A 20,610-nucleotide genomic window follows, 5' to 3' on the forward strand; every position below is an offset into this window, starting at 1 on the left:
TAGGTTTCTACTACTCATTATTTGCCTTCTGTAAAATTCCAACTAGCTTTTGACACCCAACAATGTAGTATTCATTAATCTATCTCAATTGCATGAAGTTACAAAGAATTCATCTCATTGAATAGAGCAAACATAACTGGTTAGCTACTGGTGGATAAAGTTGTTTCTGTATTTCTTAACTCTTGCAAACAATGTCACATTAAGTATCTCTGTATAACTTACTTTTATGCATCAGTACATGTGTAAGCAGGGTAAATTCCGGAAAAAAATGTTTGGTCAAAGAGTGTATGTATATTTTATTAGATAAAAACATTCAATGAGTGATCCTTTAATTTACATTTAAAAAATTATGAATGGAGCTGTGCATTATACAAAAGTAAATCTGTCAGCTACTTGAGTTGTATTTTTCTTTGAACTATCTAGTTCTATCATTTGTCACTGTTCTACTATAAAATTATTCCTTTTTTTAATTGATTTGTAAGAGTCTTTTGTTTAAAAAATAGGACATTAACCTTTGTCTCAGTTTCCAGTTTGTCATTTATCATTTGATATTTAAATATTTTTATATATATAATTTTTAATTTGCAAAAAATCAATCTCTCTCTTTTTTTTTTACCGCTTCTGGGTTTTCTGTCATGGTTGGAAAGGCTTCTCTATCCTAAATTATTAAAAGCAACTAGACTTATATTTTTATTTGTTAAGTATAAAACTTGAGTGTACCCAGAATTTTTTTTGTGATACATAGACATCAATTAGAGTCGGGATTTTGCTTTTTGCTTGTCAGGTCTTAAGCGACATCTCAGTATCATTTACTGCATAATCTATTTTCCTTCTCTGACTGGCAATGCCACTTTACCATATACTAAATTCTCATATGTAATTAGGTATATTTTATAGTGTCTGCTGCATTCCATTCCATTAATCTGCACAAAATTATAGCTTTCTAAATACTTGGTAATATTATATTATCTTTCATTTTCAAAACTATCTTTAGTGTTCTTGAATGCTTCTTTTTACAGGTGAACTTTAATTCACATTTACTATCAAATGACCTAAGTTTTACTTTTTCACTTTTGGCTGCACTGGTTCTTTGTTGTTTTATGCAGCCTTTCTCTAGCTATGGCAAGGGTGGCTACTCTTCGTTGTGGTGCACAGGTTTCTCATGGCAGTCGCTTCTCCTGCTGTGGAGCACAGGCTCTAGGAGCACAGGCTTCAGCAGCTGTAGCACAGGCTCAGCAGTTGTGGCTTGCAGGACCTAGAGCGTGGGCACATGGGCTTAGCTGCTCTCAGCATGTGGAATCTTCCCAGACCAAGGACTGAGCCCGTGTCCCCTACACTGGCAGACTGATTCTTATACATTGCTCCATCAGGAAGTCCCATATGACCTAAATTTTATATTTAAAATATGAAATACCTTTATAAGCTTATAACTAGCAAAAATACCCCTGCAAGAGTGAAAGGGGGAAGTTATGCAAAGTTATTACCACCAGTAACGTTGAGAAGAAAAAAAGTACATAATCCAGTTTATCAGAATAATGGCACACCTAATATAAAAGATGCTAAACAGAAAGCAATGAAGTCTAGTTACATTAAAAATAGGCACCCTCATCTCCTAGCTCAGTAACTAATCTGTGTAAATGACAGCAAAACATTCGTTCCAGGGTCTTCTCTACACTGCCGAACTGGCCTTATTTAGTTAACTGTTAAGAGTAAAAGGGTCAAGAATATAGGAACTTACACACACACAAAGATTAAAGAAAAACAAAACACCAATGTCAATAAGCACATTCCAAGGCTGAAAATCAGTAGATTTTGCATTTAAAGTTTTCATGAAAATGTTTATAGATAAATCAAATCTTGCAGACATGACTAACACAGCCCTCATTTTTTATTTTCACAGCCTGATAACGGCAAAAAGGGACAAAATTTAACTGTCAAAATTTTGGAGCTAGATGACGAGCCTTTAAGATCAACTGGTCCAATCCCGTTTTCAGATGAACAATCAGGTCCAGAGAAATTACACAATTTTGCCAAAGCTACAGAAGGATGAGTGGCAGACCCAGATGAAGAAAGATCAGATCCTCTGATTCTGAATTCACTATTCTTTCAATTCTAACAAGCTGCCACTATGGTTAGGACAGAATGGTATAAACACTGGCAGATGTGGGAAAATAGAGTCGACAGAATTTAAGGAACACAACAAGTAAACACATTAATTACTATACAGTAGGAACTAGATGTTTATAAGAGTTCTGTATCATCAATGCCCTATTTAGTATCTGGCAAATGTTGAAGACACAATATATGTTTGTTACCTTGAATAAAAAAAAAACAGATATGAGAAAGCAGTTCCATTATTGTCAGCTGAGTTTCTAGAGCAAACCATAAAGTTCTGGTTGTGTGACAGATCTTCTAAACATAATTTTCAATTAGTGTTAAACAGAGCTTACATATGGGAAGTCTGCTAAACCCCCTGTGTTCACAGACCTATTGCCAAAAGTTATGCAGAAATAAACTCAAATTTTTGATGCGCTGAATTTTGATGTAATTATGTATGTGTTAGACACAATACCAGTAAATCCTTTTTTCCTAAGCAGCTGTCAATCCACTGATTTAAATTTTAATTTCCTTCTAAGGAAAACACAAAACTGTTATACTCTAGTTAAAAAAATTAGAGTTGAAAAAAAAAAAGAGTTGATGTTTCTTTAGGTCTTAAAATGCTAAATCTGAGTTAATTCATTTAAGTCATTATAAATAGCAATCATTTAAGATTTTACAGTATTTGATACAATAAGAAATTATAACAAGAAGCAGTAATTTTACAACTAGATATACTATCTCTAATTGGTGGTCTCAACAGTTCATACAAATTTCTATTATGACTGTAAACAATCCAATTTGAAGCTCACATAAAAGCAGTTTTCATCAGATAACTCACATTACTGAATCACAGAAACATAGCAATTATGTGTTAAGTCCATCTCAAATTATACTAATTAACTATAATAAAACAGGTTTAGAAGAAGTTAATAAATAGAATGTTTAAATAAACTACAGAGCATCCATATAATAAAATTGGTATTTTCTAAGGATATTTAATAATATAGAAGTTTAAATAGTACTGTGTCTTATCCTTAAAAGGACTTTGAATGGCTTACAAAGTAAGTAATTTTCTAACAAGATAAAATTAAAATTTAAACAGAGTTTTAAAAATCAGCTAAAAGTAACTCTATGGGAGGACAATACATACACCATAGTTCTGACCTGAGGTCTTCTAATTGGTCTAACTTAAGCCAGTGAAAAAAATTTTAGACTAGGAGTACTGAAAAGATTGAATACTCTTTAAGAAATCCTGAATAAAGTCTGTGTATTTCAGTAGTTTTTTTTTTTTTTGAGGTTTTGAAAAGCAGAGTCAAGATTATACTGCCAGATAAATATTCAGAATCATGTTAACAACTAAGGTTAAAACAATATGCTCTAATCCCTAACCTGGGTTTGAGGAGTTAAAGAATTTCAGGAGACAATGCTCTATAAGCTAAGATCTAAAAGATGAGCAAAAATCAGGTACACTTTGGAGGTAGGAGGAAAGAGTGACTTGGGTAGGGAGAACACTATGGGAAAAACCTCAAAAGCATGAAAAATATGCCATTGATAATTAATATTGAGTGGTCATGAAAAAAAGAATTGGTGGCAAGGTGAGGGTGGATATCAAGAATGGGGAACTAACTAAGCTGAGGCATATTGTAAAGGAATCTGTGAGTTAGGCTGAGTTTAGACTTAATCTGAGGGCAAAGAAGAACAATTAAAAAAAAATCTTAAGCAAGGGAGAGAAAAATGATCAGGTTTCTATTTTCAAAAGATTTCCTGGGAATCCTGGGGTGGTCTAGTGATAAGGACTTGGAGCTTTCACTGCTGGGGGCCTGGGTTCGATCTCTGGTTCAGGAACTAAGATCCCACAAGCTGTGTCACATGGCCAAAAATAAGGGTATTTTCTTCTCTTATTAGTACTAATCAAAAGGTAAGGTGTTAATCTACTATTTTTTCTTCCCTATGCACAACTATAAGATCCATGAAGTTAGAGCTCTTATTTATAGTTTTATCCCTAGTGCTTAGATTATCTGGCACCTAGAACATGACCAAAAGGTATTTGTTGAATAAATGTTAAAGTATACGGTTCTGTACTTAATTGGTAACACAGACACAGTTGCATTCTGCTCAAAGTGTGAAGAATGGTTTAGGGGAGGGATGGGATACACAGGAAGAAGAATACTAGAGACATAGGTCAAGCAGGTGCTGGCAGTCCAAACTAGTGAAATAGCAATACGAACAGAGAGAAGATGGAGGTAAAACTAATATGACTTGATTACTGGATAGATCAATGAACCTGTAGGCAGTATTGACATACATGTGTGAAAACTGAGGTACCCAACAATAACACCAGCTCAAACTAGTGTCAATCCACTTCTACTCCTAGAGTGGCTATAAATGAGATACCATTTTACTTAAAATATAATTTGGGTCACTTATAGACACGTAAAGTAAGGCTTAACATTAAGTAACCTGTCCATGCTTACTTGATTAAGGACTGAGATAGGCTCTGGGAGAGCTAGAAGAGTGATTCTTAATCCTGGCCACTATTTAGAAGTCCCTCTTAAGGGAGGAGTGGAGGATGCACCAAGAAGACAGACAGAGAGAAAAAAGGGGACTTAAAGAAGGGAGCAGAGAAGAAGGGGAAAATGGGAAGGAAGAGAGAGGAGTAAAGGAAGGAGGGATGGAAGGAAGTGACCTAAGGAAAGGAGAAAGGGAGAGATGGAAAAAACAAGAAAGAAAAATGAAAAGAAAGTAATTTCAGTTTCACTCTAATATGCCAGCAGAGACACTGAGGTTTCACAATTCCAAGTAGTAATGGCAACAGTTTTAGGCAGGTTCTAACCAGATGCTCAACTCTGCCATAAAAATCTTCAGTTAAAGGATGTACACATAGCCTGTTGTATACATAACCTTTGGACAATGCAATTTACAGGCATACTGTCAATATTAAACACTTGGAAAATGTACATTTAGACAAAAGAATGATATTTTCAAAACTTTAATCAGATCAAAACCCTAGCATTCATTTTCAGCAACACGGATGGACCTAGAGATTATCATTTGAACTGAAGTAAATCAGACAGAGAAAGACAAAAATCATAAGATATCACTTACATGTGGAACCTGAAATACGACACAAACAAACTTATGTACAAAATGGAAACAGGCTCACAGACAAAACAAACTAATGGTTACCAAAGTGGAAAGGATGGGGCTGGAGGGATAAAGTAAGTATTTGGGATTAGTAGATACAAACTACTATATGTAAAATAGATAAATAACAAGGTCCTACTGTATATTATAGAAAACTTTACATTTAGTATAATAAACTACAATGGAAAAGAATCAGAAAAAGAGCATATATATACACACATAAATATGTATACACACATACTCAGTTCAGTTCACTCACTCAGTTGTGTGTGACTCTGCGAGACCAGGGACTGCAGCATGCTAGTTTCTATAGTATGTGTGTATTCTTGGCAAGAGGTGGCAAGAATATGCACATACTATAGAAAATTAAATCAACTGTATGCCAGAAACTAACAGAACACTGTAAATCAACTACACTTCAATTAAAACAACAACAAAAAAGCCCTTAGCATTAAACCTTTCAATAATCTTCTATATTTTTTAGGGGAAAAAAAAACAGATTTCTTGTATTTGTATTGTACAAGGCACTGAATAATCAGACTTAACTATTTCTCCAACCTCACTTCACGTAACTTGTCTCACCTTTGATATGCACTAGCTCCCTCTGCTTTGGGAACACATTAAATTCTTTTCTGCTTTGAAATCTTTGTGTATGCACTTCCCTCAGTTCGTAACACAGTTCTTCCTAACTCTCTGTTTCTTGTCTGAAATCTTAAAGCTTGCCTCCTCGGAAACAGTTTCCCAACCTATTCTATCTAAGTGGGTCCTCTCATGTTACTCACTATTATAGCATTCAATTTTTTTTCTTCACAGTACTTAGAAAGCAAGCGTAGGTCTCTCTTCACTAAAAAGAGTCCTTTGAGAGAAGGTATCTTATCCTCTAGTCCACAGCTATGAACCTAAACATACTTAGCATACATAAGGCACTGAAATATATTGGGAGAAACGGAGGGAGAAGGCCAAACTTCGATGTTAGTAGATGATCAACAATTACTATTAAATTAACAAAAAAACTTGCTTGCACTGTGGGATAATTCACCACAAAGCAATAAAAAAATTAAAGAACCCATAGCAATATTGGTGACTTTCATTTTATAAAAGTTGATTAAAGCACTAATTAAGCAATAAATCCACTTATCTTTTGGTAATAAAACCATAATGACAAAAATATACCACAACTTAATGTAAGTTTAAAAACAGAACTGTCAGTCACTCAGTGGTGTCTGACTCTTTGCAACCCCATGGACTACAGCACAGCAGGCTCCTGTGTTCATGGGACTTCCCAGGCAAGAATACTGGAGTGGGTTGCCATTCCCTTCTCCAGGGACAGAATATAAAATTGTGCTAAATTTTATAAAATAAATAAGCTTAAAAAGACTAGAAGGAAATACATAAATAAAATTTTAACAGATTATGTCTGAATGGTTTGATATAGTTTCTGTTTTACATCTTTCTGTATTTTTCAAATTCTCTACAACAAGCATATTATTACTCTTATAATCAAAACAAAATTGAACAAAAAGAACAATTATGGCCATTCATTGCTGGCCTTAAAGTTAGCCATAGCAATGAATGAAATATATTGACCAATTCTGAAAATTACTAAATAATAATAATAATTCATTTTTAAAATATTCAAATGATAGTCATTAAAGCCTATTTATTGTCATAGTGCATTTTTTTTGCTCAGTCTTTACCACTAGCACTTCACCACTTTTTCCTTTTAATCTTGGGGAGTACTTTAGGATGGTCAAGAATAAAAAACCGAAAAAACCTTTGTACCTCAAAAAAACAAACAAAAAACCTTCTTTGCACCTCAACTTCTAAACCCTGGCTGTATCATTATCTAGTTGTATATTAATAAGACAGTACTTCACTAAGTTTAATTTTTCTCATCTAGTAAATGAGACTAATACTACCAATTAGAACTATTTATGAAGTTCCATGCTTAGTAACTGGCATTTAGGGTCTAAATAAAGAATAGCCATTAGGAAATCAACTCTGAATATTCAACAGAAGGACTGATGCTGAAGCTGAAGCTCCAATATTTAGCCACCTACTGTGAAGAGCCGACTCACTGGAAAAGACCCTGACGGTCAAAAGATCGAGGGCAGCAGAAGCAGGTGGCAGAGAATGAGATGGCTGGAAAGCATCATCAATTCAATGGACATGAGTTTCAGCAAACTCTGAGAGAGAGTGAAGGACAGGGATGGCAAGCTGCAATTCATGGGGTCACAACGAGTTAGACATGACTTACCAACTGATCAACTATAATCCATCAGAACATTACTTACTAGATACATTATAAGCACTCTGAGAGACCATGATCATCTAATTCCAATGTATCTCCAGTCTAGCATGAGCCAGCATGTAGAAGTTTTTAACACATACCTATCGAATCAATTACTATTTTCACTACCTGTTTTTCAGGCAGAGCTGAGTAAGAATTGTAGGGGATTATTATTCCATCTTCCTAGTAATTTAAATGGAAAACTAGATTAAGTTTTAAAAGCTAGAGGAAATCAAAGATTAAATCATATGCCTCCACATTATCCTATGGTAGTAGAAAATAAATGAGTAAACAAGATAGAAAATTTTAGACATGGTAAATAATGTTATTAGTCATTTCTTAGAATATTTCTTTCTATGGAATTTCAGTCCATGGAATTCTCCAGGCCACAATACTGGAGTGGGTAGCTGTTCCCTTCTCCAGGGGATCTTCCTAACCCAGGTCTCCCAAACTGCAAACAGATTCTTTACCAGCTGAGCCACAAGGGAAGCCCACTTCTTTCCATAGTTTTACATTATATCAGCACCTACTGACTTCTTGTTATAGTAGATGAAGAATTTTACTACCTTGATGCTATCTTCCCACTAAATTTTATCCCAATTTTTGGTTAAATTGATTTTAGCTTTTGCATTATTATGAAGAGGGGGATACTGCTCATTGTAGAGCCAAAAACTGTACTATGATGAGGTCTGCTTTTTAAAAATATTTTATTTTCCTGCTGTGTTCCTATCCTCTTACATCAGATATTATTTACCGATTAATACCTTTTATATTCCAATTGTTCAAACATCTATTTAGTCTACTTTTATCTCTTATCTACTTTTAGTCAACCTCACTTTTTGGTGAGGAGGAGAGGTCTATTTTCCTATGTCCTCCTGCTCCAATATGAACTGGGTGTTCATACATTTGTTGTGCAGGTATCATGTTGGGATGGACCTTCATTGCTTTCCTGTGTTAGATTCTCTTTTCCTCCGTTCTCACAATGTTTTCTTTTTAACTACTTTTACTCCCTTTGTTAGTATATATGTCGTACTAACTTCTGAAAAAGAGTGCATAAAAGATGATCATTTTTTAAATCTTGTGTGGCAGACACTGTTAACTGCATGATCCAACAGCCATTTCCAAATCCCTTACTCTGTATACAATACAAAGGCTGGAAAAGCTAAATGCTTGCTTTCCCAGACTCTCCTGAAGCCATGTTTCATAGTTCTAGTCAATGAAATGTCAGTAGGGAGCTTTCTGGGCACATTTGGCTCTCCTTCCTTTTTTCCTATTTGGAAGGAAGGCATGATGTTAGAGGTGTGTCAGTCAACTTGCCACCATGAGGTTCAGTTCAGTTCAGTCGCTCAGTCGTGTCCGACTCTTTGCGACCCCATGAATCGCAGCACGCCAGGCCTCCCTGTCCATCACCAACTCCCGGAGTTCACTCAAACTCATGTCCATTGAGTTGGTGATGCCATCCAGCCATCTCATCCTCTGTCGTCCCTTTCTCCTCCTGCCCCCAATCCCTCCCACCATCAGAGTCTTTTCCAATGAGTCAGCTCTTCGCATGAGGTGGCCGAAGTACTGGAGTTTCAGCTTTAACATCAGTCCTTCCAATGAACACCCAGGACTGATCTCCTTTAGGATGGACTGGTTGGAGCTCCTTGCTGTCCAAGGGACTCTCAAGAGTCTTCTCCAACACCACAGTTCAAAAGCATCAATTCTCTGGCGCTCAGCTTTCTTTCTAGTCCAATTCTCACATCCATACATGACCACAGGAAAAACCATAGCCTTGACTAGACGGACCTTTGTTGGCAAAGTAATGTCTCTGCTTTTTAATATGCTATCTAGGTTGGTCGTAACTTTCCTTCCAAGGAGGAAGCGTCTTTTAATTGCATGGCTGCAGTCACCATCTGCAGTGATTTTGGAGCCCAAACAAATAAAAGTCTGACACTGTTTCCGCATCTATTTCCCATGAAGTGATGGGACCAGATGCCATGATCTTCGTTTTCTGAATGTTGAGCTTTAAGCCAATTTTTTCACTCTCCTCTTTCATCAAGAGGCTTTTTAGTTCCTCTTCACTTTCTGCCATAAGGGTGGTGTCATCTGCATAGCTGAGGTTATTGATATTTCTCCCAGCAATCTTGATTCCAGCTTGTGCTTCTTCCAGCCCAGCGTTTCTCATGATGTACTCTGCATATAAGTTAAATAAGCAGGGTGACAATATACAGCCTTGACGTACTCCTTTTCCTATTTGGAACCAGTCTGTTGTTCCATGTCCAATTCTAACTGTTGCTTCCTGACCTACATATAGGTTTCTCAAGAGGCAGATCAGGTGGTCTGGTATTTCCATCTCTTTCAGAATTTTCCACAGTTTATTGTGATCTACACAGTCAAAGGCTTTGGCATAGTCAATAAACCAGTTAAAAATAGAAAAACATATGAAAAAGAACCTGAGAGCATTTATGACATTTCTTATACATCAGTCCCAGATTATCTACATCTAGATTTCTCATCCCGTGAGACAAAAGATTCCCGATTTGTTTAAGCCATTCTCTTGGTTTTCTATTATGTGCACACACACACATACCCCACTGATAAACCTGGTATATCTGAAAATATCATTTCTTCCCTCATTTCCTTGGTGTTTGGCTAGAAATAGAATTCCAGGTTGATGATAATTTTCCCTCAGAATTTTTAAGACCTTGTTTCCCCCTTTAGCTTCCAATGTTGCTGAAATTTCTAGCATTCTAAGACCTGTTTCTTTGAATGTGACCTCATTTTACATTGGTAGCTTTTCAGATATTCTTTTTATGACTGATATGTAAAATTCCACAATGAGCAATGATATGTCATCTGATTGAGAAGGGTTTGTTCTTTTAATTCAAAGTACTGACATCCAAAAGGGGCCATTTATAATCTGCAGACCAATACTTTTCAGTTTAGGGAAATTTTCTGTTAGTCCTTCATTTTATAATCTTGTCTCGCACATTCTCCTTGCTCTCCATAGATAGAGAAACTCTTATTAGTTTAACACCAGACCTCTTACACTGTTTTTCTAAGGTCCTTATTTTCTCCAGTTTCTACCATCTCTGTCTCTTTGTCTGTTTCTCAGGAGATGTCTTACTACTCTTCTATTTTTTAACAAAATTTATTTCCAAAAGGTCTTTCTTAGTCTCTGATCTTTCATTGTATCCTATTATTGTTTTATGGATGCAATATCCTTTTCTCTTAGAAAACCGATCTTGATCATTAACTGACAGTTCATTTACAGTGAAGAAATAAAATTTAACTGAAAATAGCATTTATACAATGGGGAACACCGCAGGGGAACTGGGCCATGAAAGTAACCACTGTACTGGGGGCTAGCCAGAAAGATCAGACATCTTAGTGGAGGCCGGTACCCCAAACAACTGTATCTGGAAATCTTTTCTATGACACCACATATTTCCTCTAGAGAAGGTGATACTAAACTTTTGTAGGAGACACATGCCTAGAATCCTAACAGCAGGGAAAGGGTTAGAAGTTCCACTATTCAGTACATGGACTTAATTCTCCTATTTTACACCCTGTTCTCTCTGCCTTCACAGAGCCTATATTTCTCCAGGATATGAAATTCTAGCCTCTGCCCAATAGGAAGTATGGGGGAAGGATCCTGAGGGTCAAACTGCCTCGCATGTACTTTTTTATTACAGTGTTATCTTTTTTTAAAAAAACTCTTCCTAAATATAAGCAACTATTATAAATATATATATATAATAAATAGTAAAAGGAAAAGCAAAAACAAATAGATAAAAGGAAAAGCAAGCTAATCTAATTTCTTACCCTAATGCTCTAATTAGGCACTTTAAAGCACTGAGTCTTAAACAAATATCATTATTCTGTGTATACTAAATGCAGGCAAAGTGACTACCAAGCAGGGTAACTATGTGAGTTTTCCAAAATAAGAAACTTTAGAGAATGAATGGGACACTATTAATAATTATGTATAAACTGGGATTATTTCAGGCAAACTAATCACCTTATTATCAGGAGAATAACTTTCTGGATGCTGAGAATATAAAGTTATAAGGCATTACCAATGAACAATGTGAAGTCTTCCCTCAAGAACAAAGACATACTCTACTATATGTGTCTAACATATAAGTCACCTTAGCGAAAATGGAAGGTGGAAAGAACTAGCAAATATAGGATCATACAGTTTTCAAAAGGTACTAATTCTTATAATCACCCTTAACAAGTGCACATACAAATAATCTCTTTACAAATTTGCATATTGTCTTTCTGTTAAAGGGAATCATCATAATAATAATTCATATAGCATTTTTAAACAGGTTGAACTCAATAATTTAGCTGGTAGAGACTTTTTTCCTCTTATTCAGAATTACTTTGATTAAGCAAATGGGAAAAGCATTAAGAATGGTTAGAAAGAAAAGCTAATGGGTTATAGTCTTCTACCTGAAGTAATTAAGACATGAGAGAAGAATCACTAATTGCCTTTACCCATTCCAGAGTCTTTCTTGGTACCATCTGATATTATGTCTACATGATCAGAATCCACATCATAACTAAAGAAATCATTCAAATAGGTCTTCGATCGCTGGCCACCAAATACATATAAGCAACGATTTTTCTGTAAAATAAAAAAAAGGGAAAGAAGAAAAAAAAGTCATTTTCACAAAAAATTCAGAATAATTCTTTTAAAATTTAAACATCTAGAGAAGTAATTTATGAGTGATTCCATGCAATGAAGTACTTACTGTACTGGTATAAAGTGGAAAAGGAAGCTCTGCATATACTGCTAAGGGATAATCGCTAGGATATCCTACTGAAGTAAAAAAAAAAACCCCCCAAGGTGCAGAGTAATGCATATAGGGTGCTACCTCTGTGTATGGAAGGAGAAAAAGGAATGTGTGTTGTGTTTGTTTCTTTCTTCAAAAAGAAACAAAGGAAACTAGTAACAACATAATTAGCTACAGGGAAAGGAACAGAACAGAAAGACAGGGAAAATAACCGTATCTCTCCAACAGCATAATGACAGTTTTGCCTTGAGAACTATGTAAATATTTTTCCTTAATTAGAAAATAAAAGTAAAAGAAAAAATAATGTCTGAAATTTGGAAAAAAAAAAAAAAAAAAAACAGAAACAAGTAAGCCTATATACAAAACCTATATACAAAGATACAACTGGACAGAGACACATGATCATGCAGACAAGTAGTAGTATTTCTAGTGACTTTAATTCTCTCTTTTTGGCTACCCATCCCTAGTGGGCTATATCCTAAACAGAAAAATAATCAGAAAGAAATCTTAAATGGCATTCAGTGATTCTATTAGTTTTGCTATCCAGTAAGCTATTATAGAAAGAGCAAGTAACATATCATCAGGAAGTAGGATTTTAACCATAAAGTTTCACAAAAACAAAGATATAAAATTTTAAATTCTATAATCTTAAATTTAACTTGGATATATCAGTATAAACTCATGATTTTTTTTTCTCTTACTAAAAACGACATATGTATATATGTGTGTGTATATATGCAAAGGTATACTAGGACATGGGTACTCCCACTGGTCAAAGATGGAGAAAAATTAGGGAATCAGAAAGAATAATGACAGCAAGTTAAATATATCAAATACATAAAAATCCATGAGTTTATAATAATACTTCTGAAAAACTCATTGGTAAATTTTGGAGCCTCAGCTCATTAAAATGAAAAGACAATAGAGGGAAAGAATCAAAATATTTATATTACCTATCCTGTGTGGTTTACATATTAGAGTAGCCAATTAGTTAATGAGGATAAGTTTTTATAGCAGAATCAGTTAATAAATAAAGAAAAAGATAATTAGAAAAATGACCACTCATCAAACCCTACTAAAATCTAGTCTATGACTATAGACTATAGTGACTGCTAAAACCATTAGATAAAAAGTTGATAGGAAACTTAATAACTGATCAATCAGGTTGATAACACCTAAACCCACATGAACAATTTTAACACCACCAAAGTTGTGACAGCTAGACATTAAATGCTCTTTATATTTTATAATCGGATCAGCTGTGAAGTATACTTGCAAGTCCCCTTTTGGCCCACCCAAAAAAGGAGAGGAATCTAAAATTAAGCCTCTGAATCTAAATACCAGCTCACAGGAAATATGGAAAACAGAGGATCCTGTTAAATGACACTATAATAAAATTCAGTCAAACTGAGAACATGGGAAATTCCAAAGCACACATGAGACTTTCTTAAACAAATAAGCAGTATACAGAGGAGGGCAAAAAAAGGAAGGGGGAGTATTCTCATGGATTAAAAGAAATTTAAGAGCTATCAACAACCAAATGCAATACACAGACCTTTTCTGGATCCTGACTTTATAAACCAACTATGAAAAGTATTTTTCAGCATGGCAGGGGAAAAATCAGTGCAGTATTAAATGATATAAAGAAATTGCTTTTACTTTGGTTGGGTTTCATAACCATACTCGGAGAAGGCAATGGCACCCCATTCCCGTACTCTTGCCTGGAAAATCCCATGGACGGAGAAGCCTGGTGAGCTGCAGTCCATGGGGTCACTAAGAGTCGGACATGACTAAGCGACTTCACCTTCACTTTTCACTTTCATGCATTGGAGAAGGAAATGGCAACCCACTCTAGTGTTCTTGCCTAGAGAATCCCAGGGACGGGGGAGCCTGGTGGGCTACCATCTATGGGGTCACAGAGAGTCGGACATGACTGAAGTGACTTAGCAGCAGCAGCATAACCATACTACAATTATGTTTTTAAAAAATCTTTATGTTAGTGACACACTGTGGTATTTATAGTCGTAATGATATAATGTCTGGAATTTGCTTTAAAATACCCAACACAATAAAATTTAAGAATAGACATAGAATAATAGTAATTGTTGAAACTGGTAAATAAGTACGTAGGAATTTATTATACTGTTCTGTCCACTTTGGTATATGTTAAACATCTTTCATAGTATATTTTTAAAGTTTTGTTCATAGCAGGAGCCCATGTTCTCATTATAACACTTGAAAAAATTAAATGTCTGTATGCTGGTTTTTGCTGATAAATTCTAATTCCAATTCTATAAAGTCAATTCTTAATTCTTTGCACTTAATGGAGAGTAACAAAAGAGAAAATAAGAACAGATAATAAAATCAACCTTCCAGATACTAAGAGAAAACAGTAAGTAAAAAGCTATGTAAGAAAGAGAAATAGCTACAACATATAAACAGTGAAGTCAGTCATAAAAATGCTGAGATAACTACTTAGGAATTATTAGGCTGATAGGAAATATAATTAGCAAACAGTTCACCAATAAAGGTAGTTTTGTTTTTCCTTATCATTGTCAACACTTATTCATTTCTAATGAAAAGTTCTGCTCTCTTACTGAAGAATTAGATTGCATCACTTATTTTCCTATTGAGAGATACATGACAAAATAACATAAGACAATGTACAGAATATTCTTACTGAGTGGAAGAGCATGCAGTGTCCTATCCGAGACTGGATGTCCTCAGGACCAGCATTACAGGAGTCCTCTCGAAGAAGTTTCCAGGTTTGACATTGACAGTTGAAAGCAAACAATCCACTGAATTGTGGTTCACTGGCTCTGCTGTCGTCTACACTGCCATTACATGTCAAAATCCTACCACCAAAGGTGTAGATCATGTGTTTTTCCGAGTCCATACACATCTACAGAACAAGACAACAGGTTGAATAGCTTTAGACTGTTCCTGTTGTATGAGTTAAAATTAAACCAATGTGTGCAGTTTTAGAATCTAAAATAACTGAATATTGTCTTAATAATACCAAATACCATCCCTGATTATTATATGCACTTATTAATTTATATTAAAATCCTGCTCTGCTCACTACATGGAAGAGATTCAGGATCGATTTCAAAATAGGTTGAAATCGATCCAGGTTTCCTTTTTTTCCCCCAGTGAGAAGAAAATATGTTGGATTAAGGAGTTTTATGCTTTCTCAAGTTGCATAATTTTTACCAAATCAACCAAAAATAATTTAGTTATTGATTTAATACTGAACATATTTTGCGGGTAAACCGTGATCATATCCTCCTTATAAAAACTCCCTTTTTTCCATTCTAGTACGTGCATGCTAAGTTGCTTCAGTCGTGTCCGACTCTTTGAGACCTTATGGACTGTAGCTCGCCAGGCTCCTTTGTCCATGGGATTCTCCAGGCAAGAATACTGGATTGGACTGCCATGCCCTCCTCCAGGGGATCTTCCCGACCCAGGGATTGAACTCACATCTCTTATGTCTCCTGCATTGGCAGGGTGGGTTTTTTACCACTAGTGCCACCTGAGAAGCCCTTTCCATTCTAGGCAAGCATTCTATTCCTCTTGCTACCATTTAATAAAAGAAAGGATATGTGAATAAGAGTGATGTAGCTTATATCATTTGGCATTTATTTTACAAAATTCTCCCAGTTATGTTTTTACCAAAACAAACATACGAAAAGACATTTGCAGCAATCCATCTTTGGGCTGACTTCTGTGGTATGATGAATCTTGCCTCTTTTTAACACAATATGTAAATTTAATTTTCTTTGAGGTACGTCAAGCAATTCATCTTCAAAAGCCAACCCTGACTCTTCCATTCTTTCAACTCAAGATTGTTTTTACAAAAATATCTCTGGGAAAACAGCCACTGGTCACAGGACAATAAATAAGAAACAAATTCTATTTCAAAGAATACATAAGTACAAGTTGGTAATCAGAGACTGAATACAAGTGGCATTTATGCTTAAGTAATAAATTGTATACATAAAACATCTATTTTTTGTTGTTGCTAAAGCACAAATACTAGGCATTATATGTTCAGTTCTCTCCTCCTATCAAACTACTTCTGCTGTTTATCTATTTCTGGTATTGTTTTTAACCAAAAAACTAAATAATAATAAAGCTTATTTTAAAATTAGTATTTCATCTTAAGAAGAAAGGATTCTAGTCTAGCACCTCCAAATCTTTACCACTAAAGATTCACTCACTTGCCATTTCCCAGGTTTCTGGCAGACTTCTATAAATTAAGATGAAAATCTGTAATTCCCAGGGGTGAAATCTTGGGGAGCACAGTTCAAAAACTATGATGTCAAAGTTTTCATGTCCCTGGCACTCAGAAGAAAAGTGATCCTATGCTTTAATCTTAAATGATATCATGAAAAGCAATCCATTATATCCAAGCAATCCAACTATATCATGAAAAGCAATCCATACATTGCTGAGGGACACATATAATGTGAGCGTATTTTCATTTTCTTAAATTCACAGAGTCATACTCATTTTGTTCAGTCTCTGTTATCTAGCCCTTATGGTTCTACTTCAATATGACTACAAAGGGCATTTCTCTTTCCTTTGGGGGTATTTAACTTTCTTTTTGATGTGGCTATTCTCATTTGTTATCAGAGAAGCATAAACATCTTTATTTGGTAGCTATTTCTTGCACAGCAGGCCAAACTCAAAGACAGAGGAAGATACTGCAGTAGCTTGATGAGTCTTTCTCATATCTTAGAACAAACAGGACACAAAATAGAAATAATTTTATTCCTTTAGCTTGGGTGTTCCCTGTAAGATACCTAGTTTCAGTGAGGGCCGATTATCAGATAACAAGTTTTAATCACTCCAGAAAACTTTGCTGTTCATCAGTTTATGGTTTCAATTTTTTATCTCTGAAAAATGTTTTGAAAATCCAATGGCTTATTCAACTATGCAATCCACAGTATCTCTTCCCTCAAGAAATCTTGAGTCTACTCTGTCAGGACAGGCATTTAATTTCTAAAATCAAATAAATAATGGATAGCCACTTATTCCTCACATCTATCCCCAACTGTCTTTTAATTTGAAAGTATCTTATTTTACTTTATCACATGAACACAAGGCTGGCTAGGGTTAGGGTAGGTTCAAAATTAATTTCCTCCTCACAAAATCTGAAGAAATTATTATAAAGCTTTCTAAGTAGTGTTGTCCAACCCATTACCCTACCTCCCAGCAACATCCAAAAATCCTCATGTTAAATTGATTCTTGTGTACGTTATGCATTTGTGACCCCATGGACTGTAGCCTGCCACTCTCCTCTGTCCATGGAGTTTTCCAGGACTGGAGCACATTGCCACTTGCTCCTTCAGGGGGTCTTCCTGACCCATGGAACAAATCCAAGTCTCTTGTGTCTCCTGCATGGGCAGGCGGCTCCTTAACCACTAGTGCCACCTAGGAGTCTGACACTTATTACTCTCGAAGGTAACCAGTTTTCTCTCTCTAACTTATAGGATTTTCTCTTTTTTGATTCTGAAATATCATTAAGGAAGTATCTAGGCAGGGATATTTTTCACTTATCCTGATCTTTACTAGGAATTTCTTTCATTCTGAAAAGTATCTTTCTTCGGTTCTGATAATTTTCTTCATTTTTACCTTGTGTGGGGTTTTTGTTTGTTTTTTGGCTTCCATTCTCTTTCTAGAACTATCAGGTGCATATTTGAATTTCAGGTCCTTTTGTTTAATTTTTCTCTCATAATTTCAGAGAGAAATGTAATAATTTAGTAACCATTTAGAGGTGAGGATGTCCACATTGCTTTTTAATCTATTTACTGAGATTTTTAAATTTCACTATCAAATCTTTAATTGATAATTTTTCTATATATTCCCTTTTCATGGATGCAATGGCCTCCTGAATTGCTCTAATCACTTAAAGATGTCTTCAGTTCACACTACAAGCTGTTTTTAAGTCTTAATTTGTTGAGTTCAGTATCTCTTGTCTCGTAGTATTAAATTACCTTCAAATATTTGGATTTGGGCATTACTGTTTTAGCCTTCTTCGTATCTGAGAACCCCTATTCATCTGCCTGTTGCATATACAGTCTACCTAAGGGACTGTGTAGGGCAAGACGAGACATAACGCTGTGAAGGGTGCTGCAGCAGCTCTCCATTGCTTTATCTGCCCAGCTCCAATGTCCACACTGAACACTTGACCTGTTAATAATGACCACAGTCCAGTGCGATTCGGTCAAACTGGAAACTGTCCAGCTGTTTCATCCCCAGTTGATCATGTACTGTTTGCCCCAAAATACATACTGTGAGACTCCAGTTGCTGCTGTCTTATAGGTTGTGGTTTATTTTGGTTAGATCTAATTCTACCTGCTTTCTAACTCACAGGAATTCCCTCAAATATTTTAAGTTCCCTAAGGGCAATCTTTCTTGTTTTTCTACACAATTACTGATGTATTCTCTTGTCATTTCACAGGATGCTGGGCAGGAAGATGGTAAAAGTGCATGTTCAATGATCCACACTGGCCCAGGGAGAATGTCAGTAAGCCAAGATCTGCAATCTTGTGACTGAAGTTCCTCCTGTCATTTCTTGATTAGCTCATTTTACATTTTCCAGTACTTTATGTCAAGTCCTTGGCTCATACTGTCTTTTCTTTGAAAACCTTCTAGATACCGTCTCTTAGCACTGAATGTAACTGTAGAGAAATCTGATACTAGTTTTGTTTCACCTCTGGATTATTTTGTCTAGTTCCCCCAAAATGGCTTCTTTATCTTTGAAATTCAATGTCACTAATATATTATCACAGTTGAATTTTTTAGAGTTGAATGCCTAGGGCAATTTTCTCTAGCTATAACACATCCTTTTACACTATGTGCAATAGGTTTCCTTCTTGAGGAAATTCTTCCTGAACTTAATGTATAAATATTTCTTCTGTTCCACTGTTTTGGTTTTCTTCTTTAATGTGTCCAATAATGTATATGTTGGCTCTCTTTTGCATGTCTTTTCTGTCTATACTTTCCTAGCTAGCTGTTATATCCATACTTGCTTTCTTTATCTGCTTTTTATATTTCTTATGACCCTTACCCAGTCTTCTTTATGCTCCTTGTAAACTAGTGAAGTTTACTATATTTTTCTTCAATTTCTTCCCTGAGATTTACCAGGCCCAGTTTCACCTGCTTTGATTATTTGGCCATCTCATCTGCATTCTTGAATGTATGCCTTGTAGTTTTCTTCAGAGTTTCAAGTTTCATTAAGTCATTTAATTTATGTTAGAATATTGGAATATAATTTTCATCTGCTGTTAGCATGAAAGAAAGCTTCTGCTATTGTTTCTACTTTCACTGTTTCCCTTTAGAGTACTTCACTAAAGATCTGTTTACTACTGATCTGTTTACTACTGATTACACTGTTTACTACTTATTAGTTTTTCATATTTAAATAACATTTAAATATGGTTTCCCATATTTAACTGAGCTGAATTTCCCTGCACCAGATAATATAAGGTTCCTATGGAGGTATGATATTCTTTCTCAAGGACTTCCTCCTCTATTTCTAATGAATTGCATGGCTTCTTCAAAATATGGAGCTTCTGTGAAGCCATGTTTTCTCTAACTGAATCTCATCTGGCTTAGGGGGCTCTATCTTGAGCCTTGAGCTCCCCCAGTTCCTTCAATGGACATGTAGAACAAGCCACTGTCCCTACTTGTCATGGTGTTTCCAAACCTCTTATGGGCCTTGCTGGGCATTTTCCACATGGTGAAAAGTCAAAGTGAAAGTCGCTCAGTCGTATCTGACTCTTTGTGACCCCATGGACTATACAGTCCATGGCATTCTCCAGGCCAGAATACTGGAGTGGGTAGCCTTTCCCTTCTCCAGGGGATCTACCCAACCCAGGGATCAAACCCAGGTCTCTGACATTGCAGGTGGATTCTTTACCAGATGAGCCACAAGGGAAGCCCAACAATACTGGAGTGGGTGGCCTACTCCTTCTCCAGCGGATCTTCCTGACACAGGAATTGAACCCGAGTCTCTTGCATTGCAGATGGAATCTCCACCAAACTGAGCTATTGGGGAAGCCCCCATGCTACTTAACTGATTTCCTCATTAGCTGCAATGAGTTCAATTTCTGCTCTGCTCATGACACTTCCATTAAGATGTGCCTCTGCTAGGCTTCCTCTGCATTCACAGTTCTCCCCATTAAACAGTTGTGAGCTTCAATACAGCTTCTGGGTATTCCAGTTGTTTCTGCTAAATTTACAAGGAATTGGGAGTTGTGGGTTTTCTTTGGCTTCTGGTTTTGC

The 20,610-nt window shown here is 35.7% G+C and overlaps 1 protein-coding gene across 4 annotated transcripts in view; it reads right to left on the reverse strand.

The window, feature by feature from the left end:
* MKLN1 (muskelin 1) overlaps positions 1–20,610 on the reverse strand; it is a 379,727-nt gene that overhangs the window by 44,967 nt on the left and 314,150 nt on the right. For all 4 annotated transcript variants that reach the window (XM_013963507.2, XM_018046917.1, XM_018046919.1 and 1 more), the window contains 2 exons: positions 14,999–15,220; positions 12,020–12,149 (listed from right to left, as the gene is read on the reverse strand). In XM_013963507.2, coding sequence (XP_013818961.1) covers positions 12,020–12,149; positions 14,999–15,220 — 352 coding nt within the window. The remainder of the gene's footprint in view (positions 1–12,019; positions 12,150–14,998; positions 15,221–20,610) is intronic.

The sequence above is a fragment of the Capra hircus genome, chromosome 4 (genome assembly GCF_001704415.2).
Source record: "Capra hircus breed San Clemente chromosome 4, ASM170441v1, whole genome shotgun sequence".
In the NCBI taxonomy this organism is placed as follows: domain Eukaryota; kingdom Metazoa; phylum Chordata; class Mammalia; order Artiodactyla; family Bovidae; genus Capra; species Capra hircus.